This window comes from Strix uralensis, chromosome Z, assembly GCF_047716275.1.
Source record: "Strix uralensis isolate ZFMK-TIS-50842 chromosome Z, bStrUra1, whole genome shotgun sequence".
NCBI classification, from domain to species: domain Eukaryota; kingdom Metazoa; phylum Chordata; class Aves; order Strigiformes; family Strigidae; genus Strix; species Strix uralensis.
Genome location: NC_134012.1, coordinates 45,004,499 through 45,021,993, shown reverse-complemented (window position 1 = coordinate 45,021,993; position 17,495 = coordinate 45,004,499). Strand labels below are relative to the sequence as shown.

General features: G+C 39.0%; 1 protein-coding gene across 1 annotated transcript in view; it reads right to left on the bottom strand.

The window, feature by feature from the left end:
• Positions 1–16,830, bottom strand: part of TRPM6 (transient receptor potential cation channel subfamily M member 6) — a 57,495-nt gene extending 40,665 nt beyond the window's left edge. The window contains exons 1-8 of the mRNA XM_074856908.1: positions 16,622–16,830; positions 13,898–13,970; positions 13,692–13,792; positions 8,097–8,231; positions 7,525–7,578; positions 4,956–5,123; positions 1,837–2,117; positions 532–760 (exon numbers count right to left, since the gene is read on the bottom strand). Of these exons, the coding sequence (XP_074713009.1) occupies positions 532–760; positions 1,837–2,117; positions 4,956–5,123; positions 7,525–7,578; positions 8,097–8,231; positions 13,692–13,792; positions 13,898–13,970; positions 16,622–16,762 (1,182 nt within the window). The 5' untranslated portion in view covers positions 16,763–16,830. The remainder of the gene's footprint in view (positions 1–531; positions 761–1,836; positions 2,118–4,955; positions 5,124–7,524; positions 7,579–8,096; positions 8,232–13,691; positions 13,793–13,897; positions 13,971–16,621) is intronic.
• Positions 16,831–17,495: the final 665 nt, after the last annotated feature.

The following is a 17,495-nucleotide window of genomic DNA, read 5'->3' as shown; positions in this document are numbered from 1 at the left end:
CCATAGTCTGCCATGCATGGTGCAGCACAAACCCAGTGCAATCCCACTGGTCTGGAAGAGAATCACTGGTGTGGGGAATCTCTGTATCATGCTCCTACAGCCTCCAAAGGAAGCTTGTTGCTCTTGACCGTTTTGTGGCTTTGAAGAGTGTCATGGTATCTGGGAATACTTTAGATACTGCTCCCTATGTTCAGAGGGCATTCCACCCATCAGCAGCTCTTCTGCACAACCAGAAATGTCCAGCAGCAAGAGCAGGTGGGGAAGGACTGAAGCGTGCTGAGAGAATGGGAACAGGCAAAAACCTCATGAAATGAATTCTCCTAATGTCATCCCACAGCTGCTTTTGCAAAGAAGTAAAACAGAAGTAAGTACTGTCTTCCCTCCTCACATTTCTCTCCCAGATGTGCACATTCCAATCCATGCTTAAGCACATCTGTCTGAGGCTGCATTAGACTTGTTCGTAACCACGAAGACATATATAAAGCATCTAAAACGCATCTAAATGCTCAGAAAAAGCTAGAGTGATGTTACCTTAAACCAGGAGTTCTTCCGCATCTTCAGGCGTCCCATCCACATATCAGTCAGCAGCATCTGCGTGCAAGTATGGGATACAAAAGGCCGTAGCCCCACAGACACTGCTAGTTTTAAGCAAGTTGAGTTGCTCCAGTTTTTCAGTTCATAAGTCAGCAACTTCATGGCCATCTGCTCATTTTGTTTGAATGCTTTCTCCAGCACATCTAAGGCAAGCTGCCCAAATTCCCTACAGCAGAAAGGAATTAACAGTTAATATAACAGGGATCAGTCAAAACTCAGAATCACTGCTGCAAAGAGGTTGGTTTGAAAACTCCATTAACTAGATTTCAGCTAACAATCTCAGTAAGTATGCCTTCTCCTATTTCTCCAGTTGCTTTATCAATATATCTAGTGAAAAATAATTTGAGGAGTAAATTTAGCTATTAAGTCCTAATCGCAAGGTTTAAGGTCATCCTGCTTTCTGTTTTTTTTTATGTGTTGTGTTCTTAACCTCATTCAGTGATCAAAATGGACACTGCGAAGTTTTGTGTACTCCCTTCAACAACAGACTCATCACCACTGCGGGCAAGCATTGCAGGCAGTTGCAAAAGCCTCTTCTTTTAAACTGGCTCTTAAACACCTCTGTAGGGAAGACTCCTCAAGGAAGATACACCTTCCTTTAAATTCAGCTTTGGAGCTGCATGCAAAACAAGTCAGCACATCTTACCGTACTCTGAATCTGTGATATGATGTCTACAAAGCAGACAATATGTCATTAATAAGAAAAACTACCAGAAAACACTAAGATGAAACTACAAACTTGAAGAGAATTCTTGGTCTACTTCATTTTTTATTCACTCAGTTATTACAACACACATTTTTCTTTAGGTCTTACACAGAGCAGGATTTAAGCACTGATTTTAGTTTGCTCATTACCAAATGTTACACATTTGAAAAGTCCACACATATGTGCCATATGGCTTTTTAACAAGTTGAACTGGAAGGGAAGATGTAAGGGAAGTTTCAATCTTCCACTTGACCATTTAGCAGACAGTGAGCCACACATTACTCACCTATATATTTTAATTTTCAAATATGCAACTAGATAACATGCTAATAATTTTCCTTTAACTCTCGACCAGACTGCACACCAATACACAGGTCCATTATATAATATGAATAGTGGGCAGCTGAAAGTATTTTTTTTATGCTCAGTAGTCCATAGCACCAATAACCTTACAAACTCTTAATGGATTAGGAAAAGATCGAACCATTCTAAGCACTGAAGAACTTTATCAACTGAAGTGAAGGGAGAACTCATACTTTGAGTACTTCTTGAGTTCTTCTGAAGTGTCATCCACCATGTTGCTCTGTTTAGCTTCACGTGCCATCGCCCTGTAGAGTTTACAGGCCACAACAGCTTTGACCATGGCTTCCTCTCCATGCTGCCAGAAGAACATTGCCATCTTCTGCCTTTTCATTAATACTGCCCAAACTAGGAGGTCGTTATAGGGGTAGATAAAGCCAGATGACTCGTAGTTCTCTGCAAAGTTTATATCCTCTTTTGATTTCTTCTTACACTTATGGAAAGCAGTGGATCTTTCCTATAATTTTTTTTTTTTTGCAAAAAAAATCTCAGTAAATGGTTGAGGTTCAGATTCATGTAAATAAAACTGCACACAAATCTGAATTGCAAGTAGCAAACTATTTGTTATATACATTTAAGTCATAAACCACAGCTAGGATCACATTCAAATCACCAATGCTAAGCAGCTGGTAACAGTAGCGGAGGAAAAACACTCCATGCTCTGTACCCATGCCATTTATAGCCTCCCCTTCCACAGTGTTGGGCAATCTCCAAACCCTGTGATACCAAGACCTTACTTTCACTCTTTTCTTGTACTTGTGTCATGACAGAAGAAAAAGCAATCAGTAGACTGAAACATACACCATGGACTTGTGATACTTAAAGATGATTTTTACTGTCTGCCACGCTTGTAATGTAAACTTGATATACATTCATGGCTGGATATCTCTCCATTAAAGGCAAAGAAAAAAGTCTTACTGGTACAAGTGATGTTGTCTCAGTGCTATAATGGGTTCATTTTGGCTCAGACTAATTCCAGTAAAGCCATTTAAATTCATTCTATTTTATGTTTTGTCTGTCAGATATAGGTATGTGGCAACCTTTGCTCTTTTATCATTCTTTCTTTGAAAGAAAATACTCGGTCATCATTTTCCAGATACCAGAACTGCATCTCTTCTTCGCAGGCTTACTGTAGCTACTTTAATAAGCAATCATGAGAAAACATCAGGAAAGTCAGAGAATTCCTACTGTTGTTTCCAAATAAGAAGAGTTTTCACTCTGCTTGATGTTCAGAAATTTGGTGATACTACATTTCAGTGAACAAAAGCCCTTAGCATCAAATGGATGGAAGTTAAAAAGTATCAAAGGGGAAGTCTGAGCCTGATTTCAACATTAAAATTGCAAGACTTTTACTTCATGAACAGTGATCAGTAAAACATTCCACTGGAATTTAATTAGAATTATGATAACATCCTGACCAATGTATGGCTAAAATCTCTCAATAAAATGATTAGCAGCCTAGTATGTCCTAATCAAAGTCTAGAATAAACAATTGTATTACCTTGTACTTGTAAGGCTGTGCTGTTCTGAAGAACTGAGAATGCAAAGTACTTTCAGCAGATCCCATTTTGCTCCCTGTCTGATTACTCTGGTGAAGGGAATGAGACAGGCTCTGAGAAAAGCTGGAGAGCACTCTCTAGATCCAAAAGCATACCACAAAACACAAGGAGAGAAATGCAAATTAGATGAAGTTTGCCTGTACTTATGTCTGATTGCAATGGTGTCTGTAGAAACTCGTAGTATTCAGAGACTACTGAGTCAGCAATCACTGTAACTATCACTGTAACTATCAGGAAAAAATGGCCTGTTTCACATCTAATTTTAAAAATGTGTATTTTCTGAATCTCTAAATTCAGAATACTGATTTCCCCAATAGTACCCACCAATTACAACAACAGGGCTTGAACCAGATTGGAATCGCCCAACCTGGAAGCTCTTCCGAGTGCCTACCTTTATAAAAAGTACCATAAGCCCTTTAAAAGACAGAAGTTCTCTGAACTTTTTGCTGATCGTTTCCTCTGACAGATGGTATTTCTAGCACCCCTGGGCATTTTGTTCAGTGTTGACTGAGAGGAGAGAATGTTATCAGCCGAATCACTAAAGCTCTTCCCTGCAGTTTCTAGTTACAAAATAATGTGGTTTCACCCATCCCTGTTACGGTTGTAGTTCATGAGGATACAGTGTTACAACTGCTCAAATGTATCTTGTATTAAGCCCGTGACACACAGGAAGCTCTGTCTCTGTGTTTCTATTCTCCCCAAGTAACAGTTTCAATTATTTCTTCTCATTTTCTCTGATCACCCTGAGGTTCTTCTATTAGTCATGAAAGCAGTACATGGGGATGAGAGGTTTTGTTGTTTGCTTTTTAACATATGAAGTCCTTCTACTCGGAAAACCGGAGAGAACTCTTATGTGGTAAAACTGCTCCTTCCATGATGTGGGGAATGATATTCAGCTAATTTATTGAGAAGTTTAGGCTTTTTTCAAGTTACTGGTTTTGGAAAGTCAGTGGGAAAAATGAAAGTGCTAGTATGTTTGCACACTGTCGTACTGAGGCAGTTTGTTTGTTTGTTTCCAGAGGTGATGCTACTGAAATGCAGACATGGCACAATGCTATGCCATACAGTGAAACCATACAGTGAAGCATCTAGAAGGTGCAGAACAGTCCAGGCACAACACTCTGCCTGCACAAAGCCATTGCACCATGGGTGCAGCCTGGCACATCCAGCATGAGACTTCCCCTGTGATGACCAATGCATCACGGAAAAAGCTCTGCCAAGCAAACACAGGTCATTGGCCTGGGCAGCAAGGTGCACATTAGTACTGACGTGCTTCTGAAAGGTAAGACATTTTCTCAGAACTTGGGTCAGGGATCTCCATGTTGCTTGTCACTATGCCATGCTGACATGCTCTAAGTTTAGTTCAGTGCCTGTTGAATGCAGTATTTCTGTGATACGGTTCGAGTTGCAAGAGCAGAAACATGCAACTGCTTCACAGAGGGCAAATGGTGGTTGGTATAGCCTTGTCCATCTTTATCAATGGATGAAAGACAAAGAACACAACGCAGCTACTGGACACTAAGGTAAATTTACTGAAATAATAGTTAATTTAACAATCACTGGTGGTCTTGGGTGGGATTAGTTTGGGGAGGGATGTTACTATTTTATGTGCAACCTCTCCACAGTTGTCAAAGAGATTCATAAACCAGACAAGTAGGGCATGTATTTATCTGATACTCTACAGACAAACCACAATGACTGTGTTCAGGTGTCACATTCTGGCTTTTCTTGGTGACTAGTGGTAGCCATTTCACAGGAGTTACCTTGTGTTTTCTGTAGAGATCATTGTAGAGAATTCGGAAGTGCTTCCTTGTGTAGCTGCTCCGATAAGCTCCACCAAGGAGGTACTCTATCACCAACCCAATATCAATCAGTGATATCTTGTAATCCAAGGAAAGGGTATTCTGAAACACCAAATGTCACAAGCATTTCATGACGCTATTATATGCAACACTCGACCATGTCAGCGTCCACTACTATGAGGGGAGTCTGGAAGAAGGTGCAACTGAGAGCTCCTGCATCTGTCAGGGAAGTGTACACATTCATTAGGCATATGAAACTTCCTCAGGAGGGACAACACAGGCACATCCACATTTTCAGCCTGAGAAGTGTGATGTTCTGCACTGCACCCACATCACATAGGGACATACATTGCAATGTTCACAAGACCAGATGCATTCAACAGTGAGGGTAATGGTTCTTCATGTTAATCACCAACAGCCAAAGAGACTGATAAAAATATTTTTCTCGTAACAAGAGAAAACTAGCATGGTATGATTTGCTCATTAAACTAGTTCATTAATTAAAAATGAAGAAGTGGATGAAGCATGTGTTTAATGTTGTAATTACTGGAGACTGGTAATCTCTTGTAGATTCTCAAGACTGTCATGACAACTTGGACAGCAGCTGCACATGCATTAGCTGTACCTTCTGAGTCTCTCATCACTTCTGTTTAAAGCACCACTGCTTCCCAGTTTACCTCCACTGTCCTTCCAAGACACAATGTCTGTGACAAATTATATGAAGAACAGATTATCTTCCAGGCAGATTTTAAAGATTATTGGTAAAACCTTAAACCACAACTCCTGGAAGTGAGAAATGGGCCTGTACATAGATGGGATCAGAAACATTAGGTATTCCTAGCGGTGTATGCCTTTCAGACTGTGAAAAGTCATTTCTTCATTAGACTAAGGGATTTTTCAATAGACTTCAGTGGCCAGACTCAGTACAGCCAGCTAAGGCCACCCAGCCCTTGGGAACAGAAGGCACCAACATGCTGAGCACTCTGCATGTTTTGCATGGGCAAAAGCACATCTCACAGGATAGAGTTTGCCAGCTCTGTCATTGAGTTAGGCAAGTATCTCTGACTACCTACACCTGTAGATACTTTTCACCACTAAAAAGCATATTTTATGCTATCTGGGCAGTCTGCAATGTATCTCCATTCGAATGTAGCAGCACAAAGCTGGTCACACTAATGGAGAAAATATTCTGAAATCCATGGTCACATCACTCTGGTGACTGTCCTAGCTACTGTGTTACCATATTTAATAAGACTCCAACTGCACAACTCACAGAGCACTTATGCATACTTACAGAACCTCAGGTGAAAAAGGCTTTTCAGCGTTTAGACCTGTTTTCAGGCGCCAAGTGAATTTAGCTTACCCAAAAGCATAGAAAATTTTGAAATTGTGCAGCCATTTACTACCTAAATTCCACAATTCCACTTCAAGTACCAAAATCTTCCCCTTAGATTACACCCTGAGCTTGCCCAGCGTGTCTTGAGATGTAACCAGGACATGGGTTTTAAGAGAGGGGTCACAATCACTTCAGGATCAGTGAGAAAGGTTTCTCAACCTGGAAAAGTTCAATATATTTTCAGCACTGAGATCTTCCAGATCTATCACATAAATTAGTCCTCAAATATGTCCATCAATATGGGAAAACACAGAAAATAGCGTGCTATGGAGGCCAGAATACCCTACACCTATCTACAGAACCACCAATGGGATTGACATGAAAGTCACCCACAATAAGAAAATCATATCAGGAATCCCACTGCTTGAGACCACAGAACTCTGCAAAGTCAGACTTATCATTTTATTTTATTTTAGCATTCATACCCTATAAAGAATTAGCCAATTAATCTAGTTTTGGATCTAGGCATCTCCAGCAGTGGTGACCAGATGCAGGAGGAACAGCTCAACCCTTCCTGGCTAAGCAGTGCTGTGAGGTACAATATATAACAGAAACAAGAAATAAATTAACTGTGTAGCTAAATAACAAGGCTGCCACTAAACTACTGACAGAGCCAGTGCTCTATGCAGTAGTCATTCACTGCCACCTTCTGTTCTCCTAGGCAATGCATCACATTAAAATAATATTGTATCTTGTCACAGTATCTTTTTGTTACCGTTCAACAAGGAAAGACTTTTAGCTTTGGGGAAAAAAGTAAAACCTTAAAGCAATGAGCATCATTACTGCACTAAGTCACTAAGTCTTTTTAACAATCACCTCATAATGTCACTTTAGTAACTTGAGAAAGAGAGTCTGATTTACGCAAACTGCTTGGCTTTGAAATTAAGGTACAGGACCCTTAGGAGCATTCAGTAGTAGTATGCTAGTTAATTGCTCAGGGGGATCAGTGGGATGAAGATAAAACCATTTAGTAGATGAGGAATGCAATAATGAACCCATCTCTGACTACTCCTAAAATTCTCCTGTATTACCTGATAGCAGTGCGTCAGTGGACACTGAAGTTCTAAGCTACTATTTTTGGCCCTCAGGCTTTCCCATGTCTATTACCTGTTTCACATCTCTAACTAGGTGATGCAAAAGTAGATTTGATGGTCCTTGTTTCTGTGGTGTGAAAAGAAAAGACAGTAAACAAACATGTCACTTGACATTAGAAAATCAATACAGTAAAAGAAAGCAGCTAAAAGATCATCAGGATAAACTACTGTGATTCAAACTCTCCCCATGAACCTCTTAAAAAACATTCCAACAGCAATCTGCAGTATCTCTATCTTAAATCTTGACATATTCTAGAACAAAATTGGTATCACTTTGGTTAAACAACATATCATTTTCAGCAAGATAAGCATGTATCACATACCAGATTAAAATCAGAACATATTTCTCATGAGCTTCAGGTGACTACTCAGTCTGGTTCATGTTAATGACTCAAAAATAAAAAGCTGGGACACCAATCCAAAAATCCAACATTACAATAAAAAATTATCAAAACCTGTTAATTTTCAATTTTTTTCAAAAATCTTTCATAAAAATGTGGCCTAATTATCAAATCTCTTAAGCAAAACGGTATTCTTTCTAGGTGTTCTTATCTAAAGTTGCAAAGTAGAATTTCAAATACTCACTGTATTGTAGAGTTCTTCTAAACGAGATATGGTAAGAAAACGGTGCATGTTCACTCCATGCTCTATTAACAGCTTCACAAAATCTACACGGTCCATCACTAAAGCATCCAGCATTGCCTGTTCCAAGGCACCAACCTCCAGAAGGACAGAGATGAAGGAAAAGCTTAGAAAATTATTATTGTATTTTGGGAATAAATAAAACATTCCTGAGCAGCTAGGAATCTCTTTATCACAATGATGTGCCTTTACATATTTAACATGCACAGTACAAAAGAAAAATATGCTGGAGGAAGCATCTGTGTAAAAAATCCAACAGAGAGGGGTGAAAACCAAGTCTCTTTAAACCCAATGTCTATAGAGGCTTCTACAAAGCTAACTTTATAACCAGACTCTGATAACACATTTCCTACTCTTTAATTGCCTTCAGAAGCTAATGTATGATAATGTAGGGGGTGGAAGGAAGCCTTTCTTTTTTGACATATGAGAAAAGCCATTTCAAGGTACTGCATTTCAAGATGTCTCTATAGAACTTGAAGTTCTTTAAAGTAGACTTCTTTTCAAATATGAGAGAGAATCTGTGTTAGGATAAACTCTCTCAAAGACACGACAAAGCAGAGCTCTACCTACAACAGTGTCCGAACAGCAAAAGCACTCTACTCATGGCACATGCACAGAGCTCAGCAGGATTTCTACATGCAAAGTAGCAAAGGAGTTGGACATACGAGGTTCATATAAATCCATATAAAGAATTTCTACATATGCACAGAAAACTCAGTGGGGTGAGCAGAATGATGACACTGGCACACAAATGGAGCAGGTGCTAATGCTAACTTGGCACATGAAGTTAGTCCTTTCCTTGTTATGTATTTACATTTGACAGAATTGATATTAAAAGATGACCATTAAATGTTACAGAATTGTCACATGTGAGAAGAAAACCTGTGCACTGTTCCTGAATTATTGGTATTTCTTCCAGAAACATCTCAGAATGACCATTCTTGTATTAAATTTCTTGTGATGTCATTTCTTGTGCTGGTAGTGCATCTAAAGAAGTTTAGACAGCTATTCAGTAGCTACTAGAATGACATTGTTCGTTGTAAAGTCCATTTGAGACTGAAGTGACTTTTAAGAAGAAACATAGTTACCACTGGTTACAGTCTTTACCTTCTGAACTTTTAGGACCAGAGATCTAAAAAGAAATGGCCATAATCTGTGCATAACTGTGCATGTTTCCCTAAAACACTTAAATAGACAGAAAAATACAAAGCTGCATGGACAATCACCTAAAAACTGCAGCTTAAATATCTAACCAAAATTTGAACACATAACCACAATAACCATGCACAAACTGACCCTGACATTTGCAGGTATGGTAGACCCTGACAGTTGGAGGGGTACTCCTTTTTAATTAAGAAAGCAACTAAGGCAAAACCAAACTTTAAAACTGTGTTTGTACGTTTTCTTTTTTTTTTCTTCTTTAAAATGCATGAAGAAAATATTGTTATTTAAGATTTTTTTCCTGCTTAGTTGAAAGAAAAACTTTCAGGAATTACATCATTCTAATTTTTGCTTGGAGAAGCAATGAGAGATGTAAGCCTTGTTTATTACAAAGTCTTTACGTCTTACTTGAAGGGGAGAACATATTCAGTATTTGACAATGACTTTTCATTCAGATGGTGCTGAACAAATGCACTGAAATAGATATGAACAGGTACACGGATCTTTTTCAAACATATCAGAAGCAGAGGAGAGGGAGTAGGGGGACTTATAGTGAATCTGTAAGGCCAGAGGATGATCAAGGTATAAAAGAAACACGCAAGGAGATAAGGCTATTTCAGAAATGGTAAATTAATTCATTGCCTTACTGCTCACTACAGAACATGTTAGGAAAGGTCCTACATCAAAGCTGTTCTTTATGGCTGACAAATCTGAGGAACTGTGTCAAATTGAAGTGTCAGTAAAAAAGATTATAGCAGTCATTCATAAAGTTGTAGCAAATTGTGTGACCAAGTGGTATTCACCTGAGTTCCCAGGTAACTGAAGTATAGTTGAAATCAGCCCCTCTAACAGCAGAATGGAAGATGGTAGAAAATATGCCAATTGTTAAAAAAGACAAAGGAGTGTACAAGTTGTCAAAGTATGTCATATAAATACAGTTAGAACTCTGGAAGGACAAATATAATGAAACTACAATAAGGAATAGCAATAATAGCAACATGAGTAAATACAGTAGAGTAAGAGGAAGCAAGACAGTTATTTTGTAGAATGAAATCAGAACTCTACCATAATTTTGTCAGGGACAACGAGGATAAGGCTGTCAGATTAATACGATAAGTTCGTATCCCCACAAAAGCTTTTGATGATGGCTTTCTGGAAGGACTTCTAAACAAATTACGCTGTCACAAGGCAAAAGGTCCTCCAGTAGTTTAATAACTGATCAGATGTCAGGGAAAAAGATTCTTAATAGTGGTGGGAGAGCAAGAAAATAACACATACTGATTTGACAATACTTGCTGATGATACAAAAATACTCATCATAATAAAACTGACTGGGAAGAGGTGCAGAAAAATCTCACAATATGGGGTAACCAGCCAAAAAAGCAGATGAAATTTAATATTGGTAAATGTGAAATAATGTGCATTTGGGAAACAACCCTACCTGCACATCAGTCTTGAAATAACTCAGAAAAAATATTAGTGGACCTATCTTCTAAAAGCATGAATATAACTTGCATATAAGTTGGAAACAAGTCAAAAAGGCATACAGACTATTAGGACTTATATGAATACAGAATAATCTAATAATCTATAAAATATTAGTATTTCACTAAATATCTCAGTGAAGAACCCCATCTCTTGAATACTGAGTACAATACTGGTCTGCCTGTCCCAAAAGATTACTTTAAGACCTGAAAAAAGTACACAGAAGAGCAGAGAAGATTCTCAGAAATATGGAAAAACTGAACAAATAATCACCTTGGGAAAGCCAGGAGTGGAGGGTGGGCTATGCAATAGGTCTCTAAAAACTTCTCTGTCAAAGAGGTGGGGACTAGGCAAATGTTATTCATTATTTCCAATACACATAGAATCATAGAACCATTCACGTTGGAAAAGACCTTTAAGATCATCAAGTCCAACCATAAGCCTAACACTGCCAAGTCCCACTAAAACACGTCCCTAAGTGCCACATCCAACATCCAGCACCTTGGTGCTGGACCACATCCAGAGAAGGGCAACAAAGCTGGTGAAGGGTCTAGAGTACAAGTTTTATGAGAAGCAGCTGAGGGAACCTAGGGGTGTTTAACCTGAAGAAAAGGAGGCTGAGGGTAGACCTTACTGCTCTCTACAACTACCAGAAATGAGGTTATGGTGAGGTGGGTGTCAGTCTCTTCTCCCAAGTAACAAGCAATAGAATGCAAAGGCCTCAAGTTGCACCAGGGGAGCTTTAGATGGGATATTAGGGAAAATTTCTTCACTGAAAAGGTTATCAAGCATTGGAACTGGCTGCCCAGGGAAGTGATTGAGTGACCATCCCTGGAGGTATTTTAAAAAAGTGTAGATGTGGCATTTAGGGACATGGTTTAGTGGTGGACTTGGCAGTGTTAGGTTTACATTGGACTCAATGATACTAAAGGTCTTTTTCAACCTAAATGATTCTATGATTCTATTTTATGATTCTATTAGCACATCATTTATACTAATTTACCAGTCAAAGTATGTTTCACCTGCCACACTTCTCATGTAAACGCAAAGAAATGATGCAGACTCACAGGCCTGGCTAACATATATCTTCAATGACAAAAATGGCAAAAGCATAATGCTTCTCTCTTACTCTAACAGTATAGAATTTGAAGCAGTAAAATAGATGGTGGCCCCCTTTCTTTAGTATCTTACACAGAAGTCCGTCAATAAAGCTTATCAACAGTTCACGACAGAGTTGCTGACATCAAAAAACTAAATAAACACAAATTTAAAATGTACAAGCTATAAAACAATGAAAGAAGACATTGGGAAAAACACATTTTCTTCGTAAGAGTCAAAACATAACAGGGTATCATAAATAAAAACTCATAAAGACAAAAATACACACATATTGTGTATACACAAATCTTTTCCACATTCCATAAAAACAAAAGTCTGTTGGACAGAAATACTGTTGAGGTTACGCAGTCAAATACTCAAAAGTCAGCAGATAATTCATCACCATGAACAATGGTACAGCTATTCATTGGTCAATCATATACTATGTTTCCCTATAGGGCTTAGTCTCATTCAGTTCACGAAGTGAATGATGCTCCCTTAGCAGGTAGCTTATTCAACATTTTGTTCTAAATGTATTGTTCCAGGTTTAGCACATCCCTTATTATTCACATACTGTTCAAACCCTGAAAATTAAACCAGCAATTTCCTTCTTTGCCTTTCAGTGGACACTTGACACCATTTTACCACGTTTTGTGAAAGAACATGATGAGATCATCTTCATTTCACACAGAGTGAACTGACCCGAAAGAGGTAACAACAACAAAAAGATTTTTTAATTCATGGATGCCCAACTGTAGACATTTCAGGCATAGGCCTCCATGTATTCAGCCTTATATACCACAGGAAAATATGGACTGGTGATAAATAAATTCAGCTCTCTTGTGTCAAACAATGAACTACAGTCACTCAGAAAAAATATACCCACTGTCCATTTTCCAAATTTATACTGTAATGAAGAAAAGGCCCTCAGGACTAGAAAAAATCAACCCTGTAATTCTTGGAAGGGAAAACTTAGAAAGTACTTCCAGGAGCATCAGATATAATTTCTTTAAGAAAATATTTACTCTTAAAACAAATGGAAAAAGCATCGGTTGAGGCACATACAGTTTTATACTTATAACCTATAAAAATTTTATTATGTACCTAAAAACTCAGGGAGGATTATATTTAAATACTGGATTACATCTGAAAACTTGAAAAACACAATTTATAGGACTGATTCAATTGCTACTGTATGTTCTTTCACATGTATATAGTTACTATAGGTCTAAATAATGGCTTGCCTTGATTGCAGCTACTCCTAACAAACAGTATCTGAAACACTGTCATGATACCCTGTTTCCACAGTTCATTCTAATATTTTTTTTTTACCAGTAACACCATAAAGGACCATGATTTCCGTATTTCTGTCTATAGCTAGGAAAATAGAGGCAACACTCCTTTGGAGTGTACTCCTTTGGAGAAGAGAGTACTCCGGGATACAATGAAAAGTCCTTGACCATCAATGATTGTCAACACAGGCTTGAGGAATACACATCCTGAAGGTCCACTTGAAACTATCTAGAAAAGCTAGCAGTGAAAACCTCAGAAATTTTAGATACCATCTCTTCTCTGGGAAACAAATGTGCTTGATTTTTCATCTGATGCATTCTGCTGTTGAATACTCTTCAATTTTAAGAACAATGCCTCTCCAAAATCAAAGATGATTACTCCAGAAGACTTACTCCAAGCATCAAAATATTCCTTAATTAAAGCTTGACAAATGCAAATCATGGAAAATTAGTCATCATAATGAAGTGTAAAGCCACTGTGATAATTAAAAGGTAACAATACCTTCCAGTGCTGTCCATAAACCAGTATGTGTTTCTTGGCAATATCTAGCTGGTTCCAGGCCAATGCCAAATCTAGCTGATCTGAAGCAGGCATACTTGTACCTAGGAAACAAGTTTTCACACACTGATGTTACTCCTTTGCTTTGAAAAGGTAAGCCAATAGGACTGTATGTCATATGAAAACAGGTCATATTTTCAGATAGGTACCTTTCAAGAGTGCGGTCAGAATTGCCAAATCAATGTCCTGCTGATCTTCTGACTCCGCATCAAATATGGTTATCTGTTAGAATTGCAGAAGTATACTATTTGAGGTGAGGCAGAGAATTCTGTAGTTAGTTCTTCTTGGTAGGGGCTGTGGCAGACTAAATCTTACACATTTCAACACAACAATGGCAAAGGCCCAGACATGGTTTTCATTTGTTTCAGACCAAAAATGTACTATTTTGCTTTTTAATGCAGTGGCATCCCAGGCAAACTGGAATCAACCTACTGCATGACAACATGAGTCTATTTCCTTTTGATTAGCCTTTAAAGCTGAAAAATGTAGAAATGAAACACGGTTGATATCTACTCAATTTCCAACTAGAAAACAGACACTCAAATAAAGTAAACCAAAAAATAATAAAAACATACAGAGCGTTTCCATTTTAGTGATCACTGCTACAACTGTCATTACTCCCGTAACAAAAGGTACTCCATCATATTTGAAAAGTTGTGGCAGACTGGTGACGTTCCCAATGACTGAAAAAGGGGAAACATAACCCCCACTTTTACAAAGGCTAAAAAGGAAGACCCAGGAAACAACAGGCCAGTCAGTATCACCCCTCTGCCCAGCAAGATCATGGAGCAGATCCTCCAGGAAACTATGCTAGGGCATGTGGAAAACAGAGAGGTGACTGGCAACAGCCAATGTGGTTTCACTAAGCGCAAATCATGCCTTACAAATTTAGTGGCCTTCTACAAAAGGGTTACAGCATTAGTGTAGGAAAGAGCAACTGACATCATCTACCTGGACTTATTCAAAGCATTTGACACTGTCTTGCATGACATCCTTGTCTTTAAAATGGAGAGACATTGTCAGGGAAGGCAGCTGGTCTGCCGATAACCTGATTGAAGAAGAGTTTGACCTTGACAAGATTCCGGTGTACCCTTGAGATAAGGAAGCTATGCTTAAAGCAGAAAACTTTCAAGGAGCTGCTGACTACATAGCAGGATAAAGCAAGCAGGAAGGAAACTGATAAAGGTTATCCAATGAGAATGTTAAAAACAACTTTTTGACCAATCACACTGTGACACTCTGGCACCTGAAATATATAAAAATGCATGCTTTTAGTAATAAAAAAAACTAGCCACTTGTTCACCCATGTGAGTGTGTGTGTGTCGCTTCATCCGTCTCTACAGCGACAAGACATGGATTTGATGGGTGGGCCACTTGGTGGATAAGGAATTGGCTGGACAGTCACACTGAAAGAGTTATGGTCAACAGGTTGATGTCCAGGTGGAGACCAGTGATGAGTGGTGCCCCTCAGGGGTCCAAATTGGGACGAGGATTATTTAACACCTTTGTCAGGGACATGGACAGTGGGATTGAGTGTACCCTCAGCAAGTTTGCGGATGACACCAAGCTGTGTGGTGCAGCTGATACTCTAGAGGGAAGGGATGTGCAATCCAGAGGGACCTTGACAAGCTTGAGAGGTGGGCCTGTGCGAACCTTATGAGGTTGAACAAGGCCAAGTGCAAGGTCCCGCACATGGGTCAAGGCAATCCCAAACACAAATACAGGCTGGGGGATGAGTGGATTGACAGCAGCCCTGCGGAGAAGGACTTGCGGGTACTGGTGGCTGGAAAACTGACTGTGTGCCAGCAATGTGTGCTCACAGCCCAGAAAGCCAACTGTATCCTGGGCTGCATCAAGAGAAGAGTGTCCAGCAGGTCGAGGGAGGGGATTCTCCCCCTCTGCTCTCATGAGACCCCACCTGGAGCACTGTGTCCAGCTCTGGGGCCCCCATCATAAGAAGGACACGGACCTGCTCAAGCAAGTCCAGAGGAGGGTCACGAAGATGATCGGGGGAATGGAGCACCTCCCTTATGAGGACAAGCTGAGAGGGTTGGAGTTGTTCAGCCTAGAGAAGGCTCTGGAGAGATCATATAGAAGGCTTCCAGTACTTAAAGGGGGCCTACAGGAAAGATGGGGAGGGACTCTTTATCAGGGAGTGTAGTGATAGGATGAGGGGTAACGGCTTTAAACTGAAAGAGGATAGATTTAGATTAGATGTAAGGAAGATATTCTTCACTGTGAGGGTGGTGAGGCACTGGAACAGGTTGCCCAGAGAATTTGTGGCTGCCCCCTCCCTGGCAGTGTTCAAGGCCAGGCTGGACGGGACTTTGACCAACCTGATCTAGTGGAAGGTGCCCCTGCCCATGGCAGAGGGGTTGGAACTAGATGATCTTTAAAGTCCTTTCCAACCTTAACCTTTCTATGATTCAATGATTCTACTCTCAAATGAGCACCTGAGCCACTAAACATGCCAGCACATTTCAAAAGTACATTTCAAAAGTCAGAGACAAGTTTTAGCATGATTATGTTATGAGTAGAAAAATGGATAGAAACATTTCTAAATCACAAATAAGACACTACTGAAGAAGAAAATACTTGATCTCTTGTGCGAAAGGAAAGATATCTGGCCCTTCACTAAAATCAGAAAGGCTGTCATTTCATAAGCAGCCCCTGAGACTTGAGAAGTTAACTGAACAGGCTCTGTGGAGCTACTCAATATATAAATTAGCACAGACACCTCTGTGTTATCTTTATATTAGAGATAACACCATTACTTCTACAACTGCTATGCTCATGCCAACCCACCACAGAAAGAGCAAAAAGGGTAACAGCAAATGAAGACATCCTAAAGTCAGAGCGTGAACCCCACTCACAGACTCTCTGTGCTCCATGCATTCCATCAAAACATGAAATAGATGACCGGACTGTTTCTGTCCCAAGCTAAATGTGTTTTGAATCATCACTAAGACTTCCTCCTTCACTTGAGGTTGCAGCTCCCTGAAAAACAGATACATAAGCAAGAGTTTTAGGAACTTCTTACCAGCCCAAATGACATCTCAGCAAAAGACAAAACTTGTGCTAAGCAGAGCATAGCAGCAATCTCTTTTATTTCTACTTCTCTGTGGACTTATTTCTGCCTTCTTTCAACAAAACCAAGCAAAGGCATCGCATAACATAAACTACTATTCACACAGGCATTAGTTCTGACCATACATACATACTATTGGAAATAGAACAAATGAAAAAGTTAACAATTTTCAAGGGATTGTCTGTGAATATAGAGCTAAAAATCACTAAAAGTTTAGCAAACTTTTTCTTTCTTTCCATAATCATATAGGCATAAAATTAAATTCCTCATTATTTGCTCACTAGGCTTCATACCTCTCCCATCCTTTTTACCCTCATTTATCTTTGTTAACCTTTCCATCCATATTTCATTTTCTTCTGAAATGGCAGGATTTTTATTTAAAAAGATCAAAAATATGGAAGAGAAAGCAAGTGAAGGAAAAAAGTTCTCAATACAACACACTAGGGAAAAATATCACCCCCAAAAAAGAATATTTAGAAAGATAACAAATAAAAATTTAGGATATAAAATGTATTGAAATTTTTTTTTAATTGGAACTAACCCACTTCACCTTTTAAAAAAATTATTTTTTATTAAAAAGCCCTCTTGATTTTGAAAAACTTTCACAAAATTATTAATTGGCTATACATATATATATATATTTATTTCCAGTTTGGGCA